This window comes from Pleurodeles waltl, chromosome 9 (assembly GCF_031143425.1).
Source record: "Pleurodeles waltl isolate 20211129_DDA chromosome 9, aPleWal1.hap1.20221129, whole genome shotgun sequence".
Taxonomy (NCBI): Eukaryota; Metazoa; Chordata; class Amphibia; order Caudata; family Salamandridae; genus Pleurodeles; species Pleurodeles waltl.
The window spans coordinates 292,397,055-292,413,321 of NC_090448.1; the positions used below are offsets into that span (position 1 = coordinate 292,397,055).

The 16,267-nt window shown below is 41.1% G+C and overlaps 1 protein-coding gene across 2 annotated transcripts in view; it reads right to left on the minus strand.

Moving 5' to 3' along the window:
• The window catches only part of NPRL2 (NPR2 like, GATOR1 complex subunit), a 100,531-nt gene that overhangs the window by 38,796 nt on the left and 45,468 nt on the right, over positions 1-16,267 (minus strand). For both annotated transcript variants that reach the window (XM_069206755.1, XM_069206756.1), the window contains exons 5-6: positions 13,956-14,064; positions 2,780-2,916 (exon numbers count right to left, since the gene is read on the minus strand). In XM_069206755.1, coding sequence (XP_069062856.1) covers positions 2,780-2,916; positions 13,956-14,064 — 246 coding nt within the window. The remainder of the gene's footprint in view (positions 1-2,779; positions 2,917-13,955; positions 14,065-16,267) is intronic.

Below are 16,267 nucleotides of genomic sequence, written 5' to 3' on the forward strand. Positions count from 1 at the left end.
CATCTTCCGTGCACCAAACCTTTAGCCTACCGCTGAGTTGAAGGGAGTAGCCAGAAAATGAAAATACCCCACACTTTGAATCAAAGCTCTTATGGCATCAAGCAAGGGAAACCCAAACCTCCCTAGAAGAGCTCCCTTGTCTCTGCCGTCCAACCATCGATCCATTCATGCTTTAATCCTACTATTCACACAATGATATCCACCATTTCATGTTTACATTGTCACCAGTTTATTCTTTCATTCATCATTCTGTCTTTCACCATTCCATCCATCAATTTTCAATTCCATCCCCAACCATCAATAAAGCAATTCACGCATCAGTTGATCTTTTGTCTATCCATTCATCCATCATCTCAGATTTCCATTTAATTTGTAATTCATCAATCCTCTCAGATTTTAATTTCCATTTATTCTTCCATCCTTTTGCCTACCCGATTATCCTCTCAGATTTCCATTTACTCTGCCATCCTTTCACTCACCCATCCATTCTTTCAGTTTTCCAGTTACGCTGCCATACTTTCACCCACCATCCATCCATCCTCAGGTTTCCATTTACTCTGCCATTCTTTCACACACACCTCCCCACGAACCCGCCAATTCATCTATCCATTCTTTTCTTCCATCCATTCATTTGTCCATCCAGCCATAGTCCTCTCAAGTTTCCATTTACTCTGCCATCCTTTCATCCAGCCATCTACTCATCCTCTGACCCACTCATCCATTCATCCTCTTACCCACTCATTCATCAACCCTTTCACCCATCCATCCTTTCACCCACCCATCCCCTGACCCAGTCATCCGCTCATCTTTTTACCATTCATTCATCAATGCTTTCACCCATTAATCCATCCTTTCACCCATCCACCCACTCATCCATTCATCCACCAATCATTTTAATCCATGCTTTTTATCCACATATCCTTTTGCCAGCCCATCCATCCTTTTAGTGACCCATCATTTCACCCATTCATCCTTTCACTCACTCATTTATCCTTTCATCCACTCAACTATCCCTCTTCTGCTTCCCCCACTCACACATCCATCTTTTCACCCACTTGTGAAATTCACACACTTGTCCATTTTTGTTTAGCTCTTCTATAAGCCCATCTTTCGGTTCTTCCTTGTAGAGCTAATTATGAGCTATTATCTTCCAAGTTACAGATAAATGAGGCCAATAAAGAACCTCACCCCCCGCTGTACTCAGGAAAGCGGGGGGCTCACACGGTCCCTGGCTAAGCAGGTAAAAGCTCGCTCTTCGTCAAGCTAAAATCGCTTACGGAAAGAAGAAGCATTCAACTCAGCTCGAAGCCTCTTTAAAACATTGTGTGAACTTTCAAGCCCTCATGCCTACAAAATACTATCCCTTCAATTCAAGCCTTTAGCGACATGTTTTCCATATATTTTGTAGAAAAAATTAAATAAGTTTATGATAACATTAAAATGATCTTGATGAAAAAGAACATGTATCTAATTTAGCAAGAAGTACAAGTAATTTACACCATTCCTTGTATTCAAGAGGCCCTTACATCCCAATTGCTGATATCAGTTGAGTCAAGAACTCCAAATGACATCTGTCCGACCAGAGTTTTACGTGATTTGACTAGAGGTGGTATTTCCAACGCTATCAGCACTCTTCAATTTGTCTTTTTCGTCTGGGTTAATTCTCTATGAATGGGAGAGGTGTGTTTTACAGATTGCAAAAGAAAACTAATCTAGATCCATCTTTGGAATCTAATTATAGGCCAACATCACTGCTTCCCTGTAGTGCTAAAATAGGAGAGAAATACTTAGCCAAACGTTTGTCAACCAGCTTGAGCAGCACAATATGCTGGAAGCTGCACACAATGGATTTCACCCAGCAAGCACAAAGAGACAGTCCTAGTGTCAGTACTGAATGATCTTAGACAGAAAATGGCCACAGGAGTTGTTTTGCCTGCTGAAAATTAGATTACAGATCAGAGGACAGATCTAAACATTGGTTAGTGGAGGAGAAAATAATCTGTTTTAAATCATTTTGTTTGGTCCAACGATCCTTGCGCGGAACACAGGACGCAGTGATCCAAAATATTATCAATAGATATGTGCTTCCCAGCATATTACCCTATGCTAAGAAGATAAAGGATTAGTTCCTCCATTCAGATGATCTTGTTTAGGGGGAAGATTTGATGTATGTGGTACTGAAAAAGAATACAGAATGTAGTGGGGAAAGTAGTTGGATTGTTTGCTCTGTTGGCAACTCAACAAAAGTAACTGCAGATAGTAAATGCAGGGCGGTGAGGCACCTGCACCCAAATGTGAATGCTGCACTAGCTCGATTGTAAGCTGCCTTGACATGTATGATGGTGCATGCTAACTGTTCTCACCTGGTAGTGATGAGCATGGTCTGCAAACTATATCGTGATGCACTCAGCCGACTCCACCACCTCCTGTGTTGTGAGCTTCCTCTGCCCACAGGCTGGGTTTTAGGCTGTCTGCATGTGCATACTGGGAGTTCAGTGGAGTGTATATTCCTTCTAGGTAGTGAGCTGCCTTAGTCCACTTGGTGAGTCTTGAGCTATCTGTGTCTGTTTGCTACATAAACCAACATGTAGGGCTAAGGGCTGTAGACTGCTTCTGTAAAGAAACTGAGGGTTCCCTATTGGGTTGTGATGTGCCTGGATCCAACTCTTGGCTAGTAAGCTATCTGATGTCACCCTCTTGGTGGTGATCTGTCCGTATCTTCCTATTTTGTGGTAGTGTATTTAACCCATGTGCTGGGGAGTAAGTGGCCTGAACCCACCTGCTGGGTGGTGAGGTCCCACTGCGAGTTGATGAAATCACCTCGCTCTTCTGTAAAGACAGGCACGTCATATTCTTGCACAATGGGTGGGCCTGGCCGCTGTTCAATCACTTTAAGGTGGATGGTATTAGATTCATCTGTAAAGGAAAGAAAAAATAGTGTTACTTCGAATCTTAATAGCACTGCCTTAGATTCCAACCACACCGGACAATTAGATGTATGAGAAAGAGAGCTTCCAAAGGAGTCTATAACCTTTAGCAAGATGGATGACAAACATCTCAAAATGAAAACATGGTAAAGCACTAAGGGGATGTAAATCAAGCTGCATATTAATGGTGGTATTTTGATTTACAAATGGCGAATATATTTTAGCGCCTAGTATATCTCAAGCTTTGACGCTACATATTGTAAAAAAGACACACTCTCAGCGCAAGGGAGACAAGTTCATTCTTTGTCCTTACTCACAACTTGGTTCACACTGTAGGCACAGAAAATTGCTTCATCACATTTTACCAGTGGCAGAAGGCTAAGTCTTTGATTAGGAGTGCCCTGTAATTTTGCAGTCCAGGTACACGATGCACGAGTTTTACCCATTAGATATTGGCCGGTCAATACTGCCAATATATACCATTGGAAAATGGCAAGTAAGTACAAGAACGTGCAAAATGTGGGACGTTACCTAAGGTGGTTAATATGTAGGGGAAGGTTGTGCATATACTGTGTGGTCCGCCAACGAACCACAGAACACTGTGACCAATGCAGCTTAGCGTCCTCATTGCTTAGAATTGTGGATTGGCAAAAGATGTCAAACTCTTTTCACTTCTTCGTGTGCCACAATGACGCCATGATTGTGCCAATATGGACACCTTTTTATTTGATTTCAATCTGTTAAAATAGTTTTTGAGAAAATTCTGATTTAGCAACTGAGAGTGTAGCTGAACAATTCCTCATACATTTTGAACTGTAAATCAATTTCATTGTTAAGGAATGCCTCTTGGTATACAAACCCACATTGATGATTCACAAACCTGCAGATAAAGGACAGGGAAATTAAACAGATGTTTTTTTTTTACAATGACAGTATTACAGGGGACAAGGGATGTTTGTAAACATCTCACAAGTACATTTTTTAATTACTGCGGTTATGTTTAGTCAGCCTATCTGTTTCATAGTTGTAGAGAAATTGAGGTACACTTGCGGCTTAAAAAAACCTAAACATGATTGCGATCACTGATTATCAGTGGGGCAGGCTGCCAAACAAGATGGTTCTGCACTAGTCAAGGTCCATGCTCCTCTCCCAAAACCCTTATTTCTCCTTCAGAAGTGCTCCATTGCATTAACTGAGCCACTTGACGGTTGCGAGGCAGCAATGCCAAATATCTCTGGGTTTCAGCGCGTCAGGCGGCAGTCAGAGTCACCACACACCCTTTATTCCCCCATCTCTTCTCTATCAAAGGATGGATGTAATGGGTAGCAGCAGTGGGGAACATGATGATATGTGCATTAGATTTTCTGGGGACACAGATGTTGGTTTTCTAGATCCCCTGGCACTAAGGACTCAGTCAATGTGCCAACTCGAATCATGAAACCATTAGTACTGCAACCATTCCACAATCCACTGAGCGTTACTTGAGCGAGATGTGTTTCAGGCAATAATCAATCCTGTGAGACGTTAGAGATATAATCAGTGGAACATGCAAACCTTCTTTCATTGATGAATAACACTCTCAAGAACACTATCACACAAAGGATAGGTTTTAAAGATGTATTTTAAACCTAGTGTAGTACACACAATATAAAGAATAACCACAATGGAGACAAATAAAATGGCAGCAAGTGTTTACCAAACACATGAATAAGAGGAACCACTCCAACGTGATAGCTATTATAAGTCTATAGCAAGACTACCCTGATTCGCCTACTTCTCAGCACTGATCTAATTCTAGCACATCAGAAAATAAACCATATATGGAGTTTCAGAGATGGTGCATATCCACATACCTGTTTGAAAAATAGAGCTCTATGTTCAATGACATAGCAAGGTATGCAATTCTTAACTCATAAGGCCTTCTGAATTGTAAGTCAGACAGTAAAGCCTAAGTGCCTCCAGTCCTAGTAGCCACCAACTGAGATCAGAGAAGGGATTCTGTACGGCCTGTCCCAGAGTCGCCTGGTGTAAAGATTCTATCTTTCAATCTCTTGGCCCAATGCTTATACCATAATCTCATTGTTGTTAAAAACTCTCAGCAAAAACAATCAATAGAAAGTGGCATGATGCCCTTTAAACTGTGTGTTCTACAAAACCTGTGTTCTCTTGGATAGCATCAGTAAACAAGAAAAATACTTGTCAACCTTCTAGAAACCCTCAGAAGTCAAAAACAAGATAACTGAAATGAAGCAGTTAGCCTTTAGATTAAATACTGTGAATATATTCAAGTAAGTTTGACTATCATATCGCAGAACATAATTATATAAACTAAGCGTGTTCCATTTATTCACACCTATTAAGCATTTACTAATCATGTTTTCTTTTGCAGGACAGACTGGCACATGCATTTCAAGCAGGGGAATACCCAGAATGGGAAAGAAATAGGGCCTGATTTAGATATCAGTGGAGGGAATACTCTGACACAACTGTGACGGATATCCTGTCTGCTGTCTTACGATCACCATAGGATAGAATGGGATCTTATTATGGCGGACGAGATACCCGTCACATTTGTGATGGAGTATTCCTTCGCCGACTTCTAAATCAGGCCCATACTATTCATAACAATGGGAATTAAAGACAGTCCAGCATGCACCAAGATCTGCAGGAGCCACAAGTACAGGAGCAAAGTGACCAGCTGTGCGGGGGTAAGATGTCGAAAGGAGGGAAGTGAAAAAGAAGCAGGGCCTCTGCAAGTAGTTTTGTAGAGGAGAACACCAGGTAGGCGGCGGTGTGTACTGAAACCGACACAGATTGGCCATACGGATGTCACACAGACAACGGGATACCAAAGTGCCTTAGTACACAAGTCACAGGGAGAGCCCAAGCGCCAGAAACTCAAGGTCAAATAAGACCTCCCAAAGGAAATGGACAATTGACCATAGATTCAAAAACAAAAGTACCCAATGGGGCAGGAAAAAACGAATTCCGAGCAGCACCACTTGCACAAATCTACTTTCCTGTGATACAATGGTGAATTGAAAGGACACAGCAATCCTTGCCAGAGGTAGTGTCCTAGATGGACTAAGATCCAACATTAAAAGAAGTTCTGCTGGTGTTAAGAGACACCAAACCAACACTGGAGAGTAAAACTGGCTTGATTAACTAGCTGTGCACTGACTTCTAGAAAATGAGTAAGAAGGTAAGCCATACAGAACAACCTCGACTGAGCTCTAAGTCCAAGGTAAAATCACTGTGCATTAAGTATATTGGCAGAGAAACTACAGTCAGACAACAGAATCATGCAATCCCACCTTGAAGATGCAGACAGAACTACATCTGGCAGGTGAAGTGCTAGAGCGAGTTGAAGGCCCTCGCATTGTGTCGAGAAGTGGATATCCAGCACAAGCTCTCAAGCCCAAAGGCCTACCAATTTCCATAGAAAGAGCCCCAGAGCCCCAGCCAAAAAACAGAGTTCCTCTGTGAATAATCACAGTCAGGATTTTAAATTATCAAGACAGGGATGTCATATTCCTGGCATTCTGGAAAGATGGCCGAATGCAGCTTCAACAGGGTGGAGAAAGCCTGGAGGGAATGACAAATTTAATATATCATGCTGTGCCCAGCAAGTCTGTAAATAACTGCAGACAGAACACCTATCCCACTAGAGGCATGGGACTGGTACGAGGGTTGGATTAGGGTCAATCTGCAGAAGAGAGGACTCAAAACAATCAGCAACAACAACTGGAGAGAGAGGATTGGCTGAAACAATGTGACAGACCTGGACAAGAAATTACAAGGTGAATGGAAAACAGGAAGATGACGGTGAAGGATCAACCCAGCCTCTACAGAAAAATACAAGCGATGGAGAGAGGGACAAATGAAACTCAAGTGGAGAACACTGCGCCATGATCATAGAAATGTAAGGGGAAGCGATACGGTAATGGTCAGATTGCAGAACTAACCATCTGTTAAACACTAAACTCCTCAGTGGCAAGATTGGAGTTTGGATGACAAGGTCCTGGGGAAGAGTAAGGATAGATAGACTCGTTTGGCTCATTATCTGTCACAGAAAATTTCCTGTACAAAAGAACTGCAAGTACAAAATTGACTAGGAGTTGAGGGCAAGGGCCAGCAAAAAAAGCACATTCAACCAAACCTTTACCTACTATTGAATACATAAAGAGGAAATCACTTAACGTAACATTGATATAAGCTGGTTAACAGGTTGGGACTACAGACACACCATAAACAGGGGTGATGGACATTTTGGGTTCCACTGTACAATGACATAAGGTGGGGGGTGAGTTGGGAAACTCTGATTACTGATTATCACAGAGTCTTTCTCAGGAAGAGAGGGTCATTGCATAAACAAAATCATATTGTGAGCATAGATAGTAGTAACAAAGATTAGAACAGAATGAAATATTACAAATGGCAAGGGTACTCAGATATATGATGTAGAACGTTATGCTTGACCACTTACATCAAGTAGCAGTAGCAAATGGATTCACAGATCATCTTGTGTCCTATAAACCCCTAGATGACGTCAGGTCCCAGCAGGGGTGTGGAATTCGTATAGCCCGACTCCCAGAACATACTGTTTGGGGGTCAAGGACAACAGGTTTTCATGCTTATTTTGTCCTTGGGACAAGTAGGTCCAACCCCCTGCAGACAAACCCTTCGACTGCCAGTTTAAGGTCCCATTTTATGGACCAGGGAATGGCACTGTCTGCAGTAAAGGCACTATTTATGCCCATATGTTAAGGCTGTTTAAACTTGTATTTATGGTTCATTAATGCAAAGCCTTTATTATTAGAGTGAGCGCTCTAAGGAAATCTTAAAAGCTCGGACTGTACTGCTGACGGTGTCCCAGTATAAAAATGTGTACACTTGTTTGCAAAGTTTAACAATATGAAGCTCAGTATAATGCTCCCAGAATGGTCTCAGATTAGATGCAGATATTTGCAGAAGCCTTACAGCAAGATTGATGTGTCTTTGCTTTCAAATAAAATTTTCACAAAAATGCATCTAGGAAAAAAACTTTTTTCTAAACTACTGTGAAATTTTAGGTACCATTTCTTTGAAGCATCATCTACTAAAATGTTTTCATGCATGCTAGTCTCCCCAAAAATATTCAGAATGGAAAATCTGTGTGACCAGTTTCAACAAGATTATGGGAAACATGAAAACCAACAATCATTGGCAAAGCCAATAGGTCTGACATTGGTGGTCCGCCTTATGGTTTTGTCAATGCTTGTTTTGTTATGGTTTTTGTCAAATTGTATTTGCTATATGCTCCTTGTGAAAGAGCAGAATGCTGGCACTCACAGTTAAGCCAGTCTATAGACAGATAAAGAGAGACAGAATTTTAATAAAAACAAAAAGTCTTGGTTAATTCAAGCCCTAATTAGGGCCCCAATTTGAAAAATAGTCTAACTGCACACTGAGGCAGCTTGTCTTTCAGACAATGCTTGGAAATCTGAAAAAAGCTCTCCGAAATACCATTTTAACCCATTTCCACAAGATTTATTTCTTACAAATATTTCTGCGGTTTTGATTTGATTTTAGTGAAAAAAAATCTTAAAACACGTTACACATATTCGAAGAAAACGTCTGTTAACGGATATGATGGATAGAACTAAAATGCTCTGACATCGATGAAACTGTGCACTTATAGTTACCAATTCAACCATATTGCACTGAGTATTAAACTAGGAGTGGAAACTTGAATTTAGGAAGTGTTGGTAGTTGCTGCAACAGCACAATTTATTTTAGTTCTAGTCTTATGGTCTGTTATCATAGGTTTTGTGAATATATACAAGCATACATATGTAGAATAGTTGTCCGAACTACATATAGTTTTATACCTTCCCTATCCCATAAAGTAAAATTCTCAAATTTCCAGCTCAACCTTCATTTAAATAAATGTGTCATCACAAAATGATTCTTCTATCCTTAACAAAAATGACAGCCCTGACTCCAATCAACAGAACATTGACTTATTGTCCATGCACTAATATTTCAATGATTATCGAAGTGCCACCTTAACTGGAGTGAGAAAAGCCACCTAAATCGCCCTCAAAATGATTCTTCACTCCACCACCCAGCAGAAAGGTAGGAGAGAATGTTAAGAAGGAGAAAAACAACCTAACTATGGAGCCGATGCCCATACACATTACCTATTATTGGTGCAATCACCAAACCTTGTGATTCGAATAGACAGCTTCACACAAAAACAAGTTGCACATGTCCAAGCCCAACACTAGATGGCAGGAATATGCACAGCATATAGATACACATGCCACAAACTTTGTATTTGTTCCTAAGCAGGCCAACACAATGTAACTTTGTTATAAAAAAAATCAGCAAAAAAGACTAGTCTAAGATTATTTTGCTTTCGTTTTGTTTAGGGATGTCACTACAATATTGTTTCTTCTTTTTGTTTCATCCAGTTCTGTGTGCTTGAATTAAAGGGGCAGGGTTAATACAATGTTTTTTTATGTCTGATCTCATTATTTTATACACTGTAGAGAATCTGGGAATATTAAAAATCATATTTGATCTTTTGGGTGTGTTTAATTATTTCACTGATTGGTGAAATGGCTGGCTCATACAAATCTTGGACAAAATATAGTATGACATATAACCACAGACTCAAAATCGGTAAAGCTATTTTATACATGAGTCCCCTTTTCTAACAAGTCAGTATTGATAGCAGGTTAACTGCCAAAGATCCCAGGCTTTAAACATTCAATGCACGGTGTAGCAACCGGTACATATGAAAAGAGAGTTGTCAGCATGCACATTGGGTAGTGGCGAAAACATGACATAAGACTTTCCACTTACCAATAAAATGTATCATACCTGCATGGTGTTCCATTGTAATGTGTGAAACCTTCAGCTAAACACAGATTTTTCACCCAAATGCATTTGACTGTTGTTTTTTTTTAGCCCATAGTTAAAATATTAAAAGCACAAATCAAAGTCCCAGGATTACATGTGATGCCTGTTAACAGGTTAGAACTTATTAAAAGTTAGATATTTGCCATGGGGCCTCTTGGAAGCTATGAATCTCTGCACAACAGCACTACCACCTTACTGTAGTAAGGCAAAGGATGCAAAAGCAGTGGAAAGCATGCTTAAAGCATCACGTTTCAGGTGCCTTAGCATGCAGGGCTATAAACTAATCTGGTGCAATTCAAAATTGTAATGGTTTCACAAGGTACTAGGATGTTGGCATGGTTGACCACCCCTGCAATGTCATAATATTCAGTAAGCAGCAGGTGAATGACCCCCAACTGTGTCCAGGAATTTATTAAAAAGTGAGTATAGCACTCTTACTAGTTTAATCGTTTAATAGTCCGGCAAACCAGACAAAGTCCTGACAGATCGAGTATGAGAGGTAATGAAATGTGAATTAGGGTAATGAGATATGAATGCGAGAGAGAGTGCAATACACAGAATTTCTATGCTTAAAACAGACTAACATAAGTATGTTGGACACACTGCCACTGAGAAGACAGTATACAGCTTGTATTACTTCTACTTTAAATTAAATGTTTGCTTTATAAAAATCATTGCAAACACTGAACACCTCCGTTTTTGTCTCTTTTGGTGGTTAGGCAGCTGAATATACTCTGATAAGCACAGATTTTAAAACGTTTGGAAAACACTGTTGGTATCCAAGTGCTTGGGCAGGTGTGTAGGTTTGTGGTCTCGAGGTGCTTATATAAACAACCAGCTCTTCAGCTTCTTCCGGAACTCAAGAAGTGAGTAGGAGGCTGTGATGTGTGAGTTCTTTGCATTGGCTGCACTTATGAATGGGGAGCCAGTGAAGCTTCCGGAGGTGCGATGTGATGTGGGTGCTGCATAGGAGGTTTAGTATGAGTCTTGCAGAGGTGTTTTGGATGATCTCGAGTCTGTGTAGGAGTTGTTTGGAGATTCTGGCATGGAGAGCATTGCTGTAGTCCAGCCTGCTGGTGATGAGTGCTTGCGTGGTGGTCCGTCAGGTGTTCTAAGGCAACCATTTGAAGATTTTTCGCAGAACTAATTGGATTTGGAAGGAGGAGGTGAACACTGCATTGACTTGAGTGGTCATGTTGAGCTTGTCGTCTGGGATGATCCCTAGATTTCTTGTATGTTCTGTGGGTGTTGGTTCTTGCTCCAATGGCCAGCGGGTGGAGTCGCATAGGGAGGTTTTGTTGCAGAAGACAAGTACTTCATCTTGTTAGAGTTGAGCTCCAGGCAGTTGGTTCACATGCAGTCTGCTACCATGGTCATGCAGTTGGTGACGTTGGTTCTGGCGGTGGTTGTTTTGTCTGTCAGGGAGAGGATGAGCTGAGTGTCACCAGAGTAGATGACAGTGATGACTTGCGATCAGATGATGTTGGTAAGCGGTGTTATATATATGTTGAAAAGGGTGAGGCTGAGGGATGGCCCCTGTGGGACTCCGCATATCATTTTCCTGGTCTCTGATGTCAAGGGTGGCAGCCTGACTCTTCTCATGAGGAAGGAACATATTCATTTGAGAGAAAATCCTTGTATGCCAATCGCATAGAGTCTTCTTATGAGGGCCTTATAGGAGACAGGATCGATTATAACAGAGATGTTGAGCACGATAAGGGCTGCTGTTTCTCCTCGGTCCACGATGATTCAAATGTCATTGATGGACGCGATGAGTGCTGTGTTGCTGCTATGGTTCTTGCTGAATCCGGACTCGAGAGTTGTCTACAAGATGGTGAAGTTCGAGGTGGGTTGTGAGTTGCTTGTTGATGGCCTTCTCAGTCACTTTGGTTAGACAGGGAAGCAGGGAGATGGGTCAGAAGTTGCTCAGTTGATTTGAGTCAGCTGTTGGCTTCTTGAGGAGGGTGTTGATTTCTACAAGTTTCCATTCATCGGAGAATGTGGCAGATGTGACAGAGGTGTTGATAATGTAGGTGAGGGTAGTGCTGATTGGTGATCTTCCCAGGTTATAGATGTGGTCGGGGCATTGGTCTATTGGGGTCCCCGAGTGGATGTTCTGCATGACTGCCACTGTGTCATTTCTGGTGAGGGTTGTCCATTTGGTCAGGTGGCCATCTTGGTTGGTGGTGGGTCGGTTAGCAATGAGTTCTCTTGGGACGAGTTGGTGTATGAAGTTGTTGTAGATGTTTGCAATTTTGTTGTGGAAGAAGTTGGATAGGTTGTTGCAGGGAGAGAGTGATGTTAGTGACAATGGCTGAGGGCAAAGTGAAATCCTTAACGATCAAGAAGCTCTCCATGCAGCTGCTGGAGGTTGCTTTGATGCCGTCCACTAGTGCTGTTTTCTTGGTGTCTCTTATTTACTGGTGATGGCATCTGAGTGCAGTCTTGTAGGTAGTTCTTTCGTTCGTGTCGTGGCTGGCTCTCAATTTCCTTTCTTGCTGTTTACGGTGTCATTTGGTGTCTCAGAGGTCTTCTGTGCACCAGCTGACCTCCCTGTGTGATCTAATATGCTTGTTGAGTTTGATGGGTGCGAGGGAGTCAGCACAGTTCTTGATCTAGATGTTGAAGTTGTTGATGCCCTTTTCAGGGGTTGCCTAGGGAGCTAGGCTCATCCATGCCAAGGGCGCTGAGCCAGTCTGCTTCTGTGATTTTGCCCCAGCTGCGATTTGGAATGCTGAACCTGGTAGGGATGTTGACTTGAAGTGTGTTGAATTGGAAGTGGATGATGGAGTGGTTGGTCCACATGAGCGGTGTGGTGGAGTTATATTTTTAATTAATTATTAATTATCTACTCTCTTGTTGTAAGCCCTTGCCACCGACTAGGACCTATAATTGTGTGTGAGAAGAATTATCCCCATTTATTTACCACAGATAAGGCAAGTAACATTTTAATTAGAGTACTGGAACAACGGAGGCTCCATAGAAAACAAATGAATGGTGATGGCCTATAAACAGTACTACTGGCCTGCTGCCATGAACATCATAACACCTTAATTGATGGTCCCTATCATTCCTGTTCTCTTTCCTTCCCTCTGGCTATATGAGGCTGTGGGGCGAGGGGAAAAAGGTGGAGACCTACCCCTGCCTGCTTCTGTGGACCCAAATGTCAACTATGCAGTGGCATTCATGATAGAGCAAGGGTAAAGTCTTTACAGCCTGTCTATCTATCTGCATTGTCAAACAAAGTTAAGTAATTTGGCAGAGTCAAAGCAGACTCAAGCTATGGATGCTTCACCTCTTCCTCTTTTCTTTTTCTTCTGCTATCATTTATTGTCTGTAGATGAAAGGGTCAGGCACACCCCTGTAAGTGGCCCGAATGATGGGCAAGGGAGCAAGACTATTAAAGTCTGGGCTCCCTTGCCCATTATTCCGGCTAGACCAAAACAGCTGGAGCAGCTAGTTAAGCTATGAGGCTATATTAGAACATTGTCATTTTGGGAGCTCCTCTACAGAGAACAGCTTTGCCAAGAGCCAATAATGGCTGTTCTAAACTGTTTCCATTTGCTCAATGCTGAACATTCTGAACTCACTGGGTGTAATATTTTAATGTAATCATCACCCTGCTGCTTTACAATACAATTGTTAGTTGCAGTCTCAGCCTTAAACGGTCCACTGTGACATTTTAGGCCTATAATGGGTGCTATATCTTAGTGTAATCATCACCCTTTTGCCTCACAATACAATCATTGGTTCCAGTCTCAGCCTTAAAAAGTCTGCCTTTGCATATTTAGGCTTATAACACATGGTGCCTATCACCAGTAAAGTCCGCAGGCCACTGCAGACATTCGTCGACTGTGAGCCAATTGAAATGAGTGAAGGATGTGGTCTGTGGTCACACCTTTCAGCAAGCGCACGTGCCCCAAGAGCCAAACCTTGGTGCCTTTTAAAGTCTCCTGTGTCAACAGCTTCTCTTGGAAATTATGCCACTGACTGGGGGGGGGGGGTCGTTGTTTTATGAGACAGAACATATACAAACAAAGCAAAGCTCAGGGTTTCAGCAGGTCAGAAATTATGATGGGCTTTTAACCATGTTCGATTACATTCTACTGGTGTGTTGATTACCTATGGGCAGTGTGCACTCCCCAGTCGCATTCAGACTCTCCAGCAGGATACTCATGATTGGGACTAGCTTCTGCTTACTGTCCTCGTTAGAAATGAAGCTGCTTTCCAACTGCAAGAGAAGATAGTGCTAGTGAACATAGTGTGATACAGTGAACTGCAAGTTAGTCTTAAAACAGAAAGGAAGAGCAGTGTCTGAAAAGTGTGCACTGAATGAAAGAGGAACCTTGTGTTTAAGAAAAATGCTGTGAAGGCCCACTTGAGAACTATCTCTCATGGTCAGTAGAAAGGGCAAAGAAAATCAGTGCTCAGTACTGAACATGAGACACAGAAAAACAGCAGCAAAGTCAATAAGAGGAATTCTCACTGTGCATTGATCTCTTAAGGTACGCAACAATTATATCTTTTTATATCACTCCATGGTACTTTGACAAGCTCATAGCTACCGTGCTGATTTTTATTCTAGGAAGGCCCCCTTTAAGACACATGGAAAGTTCATTTCAGAAGGTAATACAGAAAACATTATCTACCTATAACAGTTGTTTTGCAACTTTTTTATTTATTACAGAAACAGCACTCTACAAAGCTACATCATATAGTGCTTGGGCCCAGAATATTATCTTGTTTATAGAAAAAGAAAAAAGTTTGTGGCCAACACAGGTGTGTATAAAATTACTCTTAATGAGGTTAACGAAAGTCATTGGGCTCAACCCCATCGCAATTTTTTTAATGTAATTAACGATTTCACCAGTTTAATATAAACTTAATCAAAGCAGTGACTTCATCAGTTCAGATTCTTCACTTCCTTGTTTTGGTTGGTGATGAGTACCACAGAGCATGTATATGGATTAGTGAAGTTGTCTTCTGTGAGTAGGTCAATATGTTACACGGTTAACAGCAAAGCTGAGCTGCTGACAGCAAGCACAAGAGCTAACCAATTAACCAGATATACCACGGAGCAAGGTTGTGAAGAGAAGTCTCAAAAAGATGATCCAGCGAGTGTCAGAAGAGACAGAGAGAGAATGGGAGTGTCCATTATATAGGCAGTCACCTAATAAAAACATCAGTGATTGATTCCCTGAGCAATAGTGCCTATTGTATATGTGAGTTTTCTGGATGGATGAGGAGCAATCATTGAGTCAGTAATAGTTGGAGGAGGGAGGTACGTGAGAGAAAAAACACACAGAGGGATCAAGTGTTGCTTTATAAAAGGCAGAAAACATCCTGGCAGAAGGATTTGATCACTGTGGAATGGAGAGCCGCTTTGGATGAAAGACAGTGAGATCAAATGGCTTAAGAAAAAGTAATTATATGTTCCATGCAAGATACCTTAGACATTTTCACACTGAGAAGGATCAGATAGCTGCATGTAAACTAAAGCTTAGTTTACCTAAAACAAATATTATTCGTTTTAATCTTCCCGTTTAAATCCACAAAGATCTTTATTCCCATCCAGATTTTTGATTAAGGAATGGAACACTTAGGTTATAACAAACTGCGGTAATGAATGTTATGCTAGAATTGGAGAAAATAACTTCAACCTCAACACAATTCAGACTGGAAAACATTCACCTATATTTTCAATATATAAGTGTTATTTATTTAGCCTTTGCTAAGTCCTCATAAATATAACAACTTGCTTCTTATAACACACTCATAATTTAACTTAATGCACAGAGTTGCATCAACTTACTCTTCACCTGCTCTACATTCTTACTGTGTAAACAAGAATCAGACTAATGAAGGATACATTTAGGCTACATTTGTGGGGCTTTTTAATGAAATTGCACAATCTAAAAATAGTTTCAATATTAAAGCTGACACAAGGGACCAGAATGAAATAATTTTTTTATCATTATTGTGGTCAGCAACATAAACAAGGATATTTGTGTTTTATCTATTTGGTCTTTTTTGCATAGTCTTGCGATTCCCAGCATTTTCGTTTTTCTATGTAGACTTGCCGGCTCAGAACCAATTGATCCTTTAAATTTAGATTTTTCTACTGCTTGAGTGATAACATTTAGCTTGATATATGATCTTCTCTGGATAATTAACTGATCTCTTTATGATAAAATTATGTTGAGACTAGGAATTAGGGATGTTCCACTCTCAGTATCAACAAAATTTCCAAAAAGGTAGTAAAAGCCCAACTGCAAACCAATGTAGAAAACAACTGACTCCAATACTGTCGCCAAACAGGATTCCCACCTAAACACAGGATAGTCCGCACAGCCTACAACCTGGGAAAACATTCTAGAAATAGCAGCCCAGAATTACATGAGAATGCTCATCCTCCTTGATTTGTTGGAGGCATT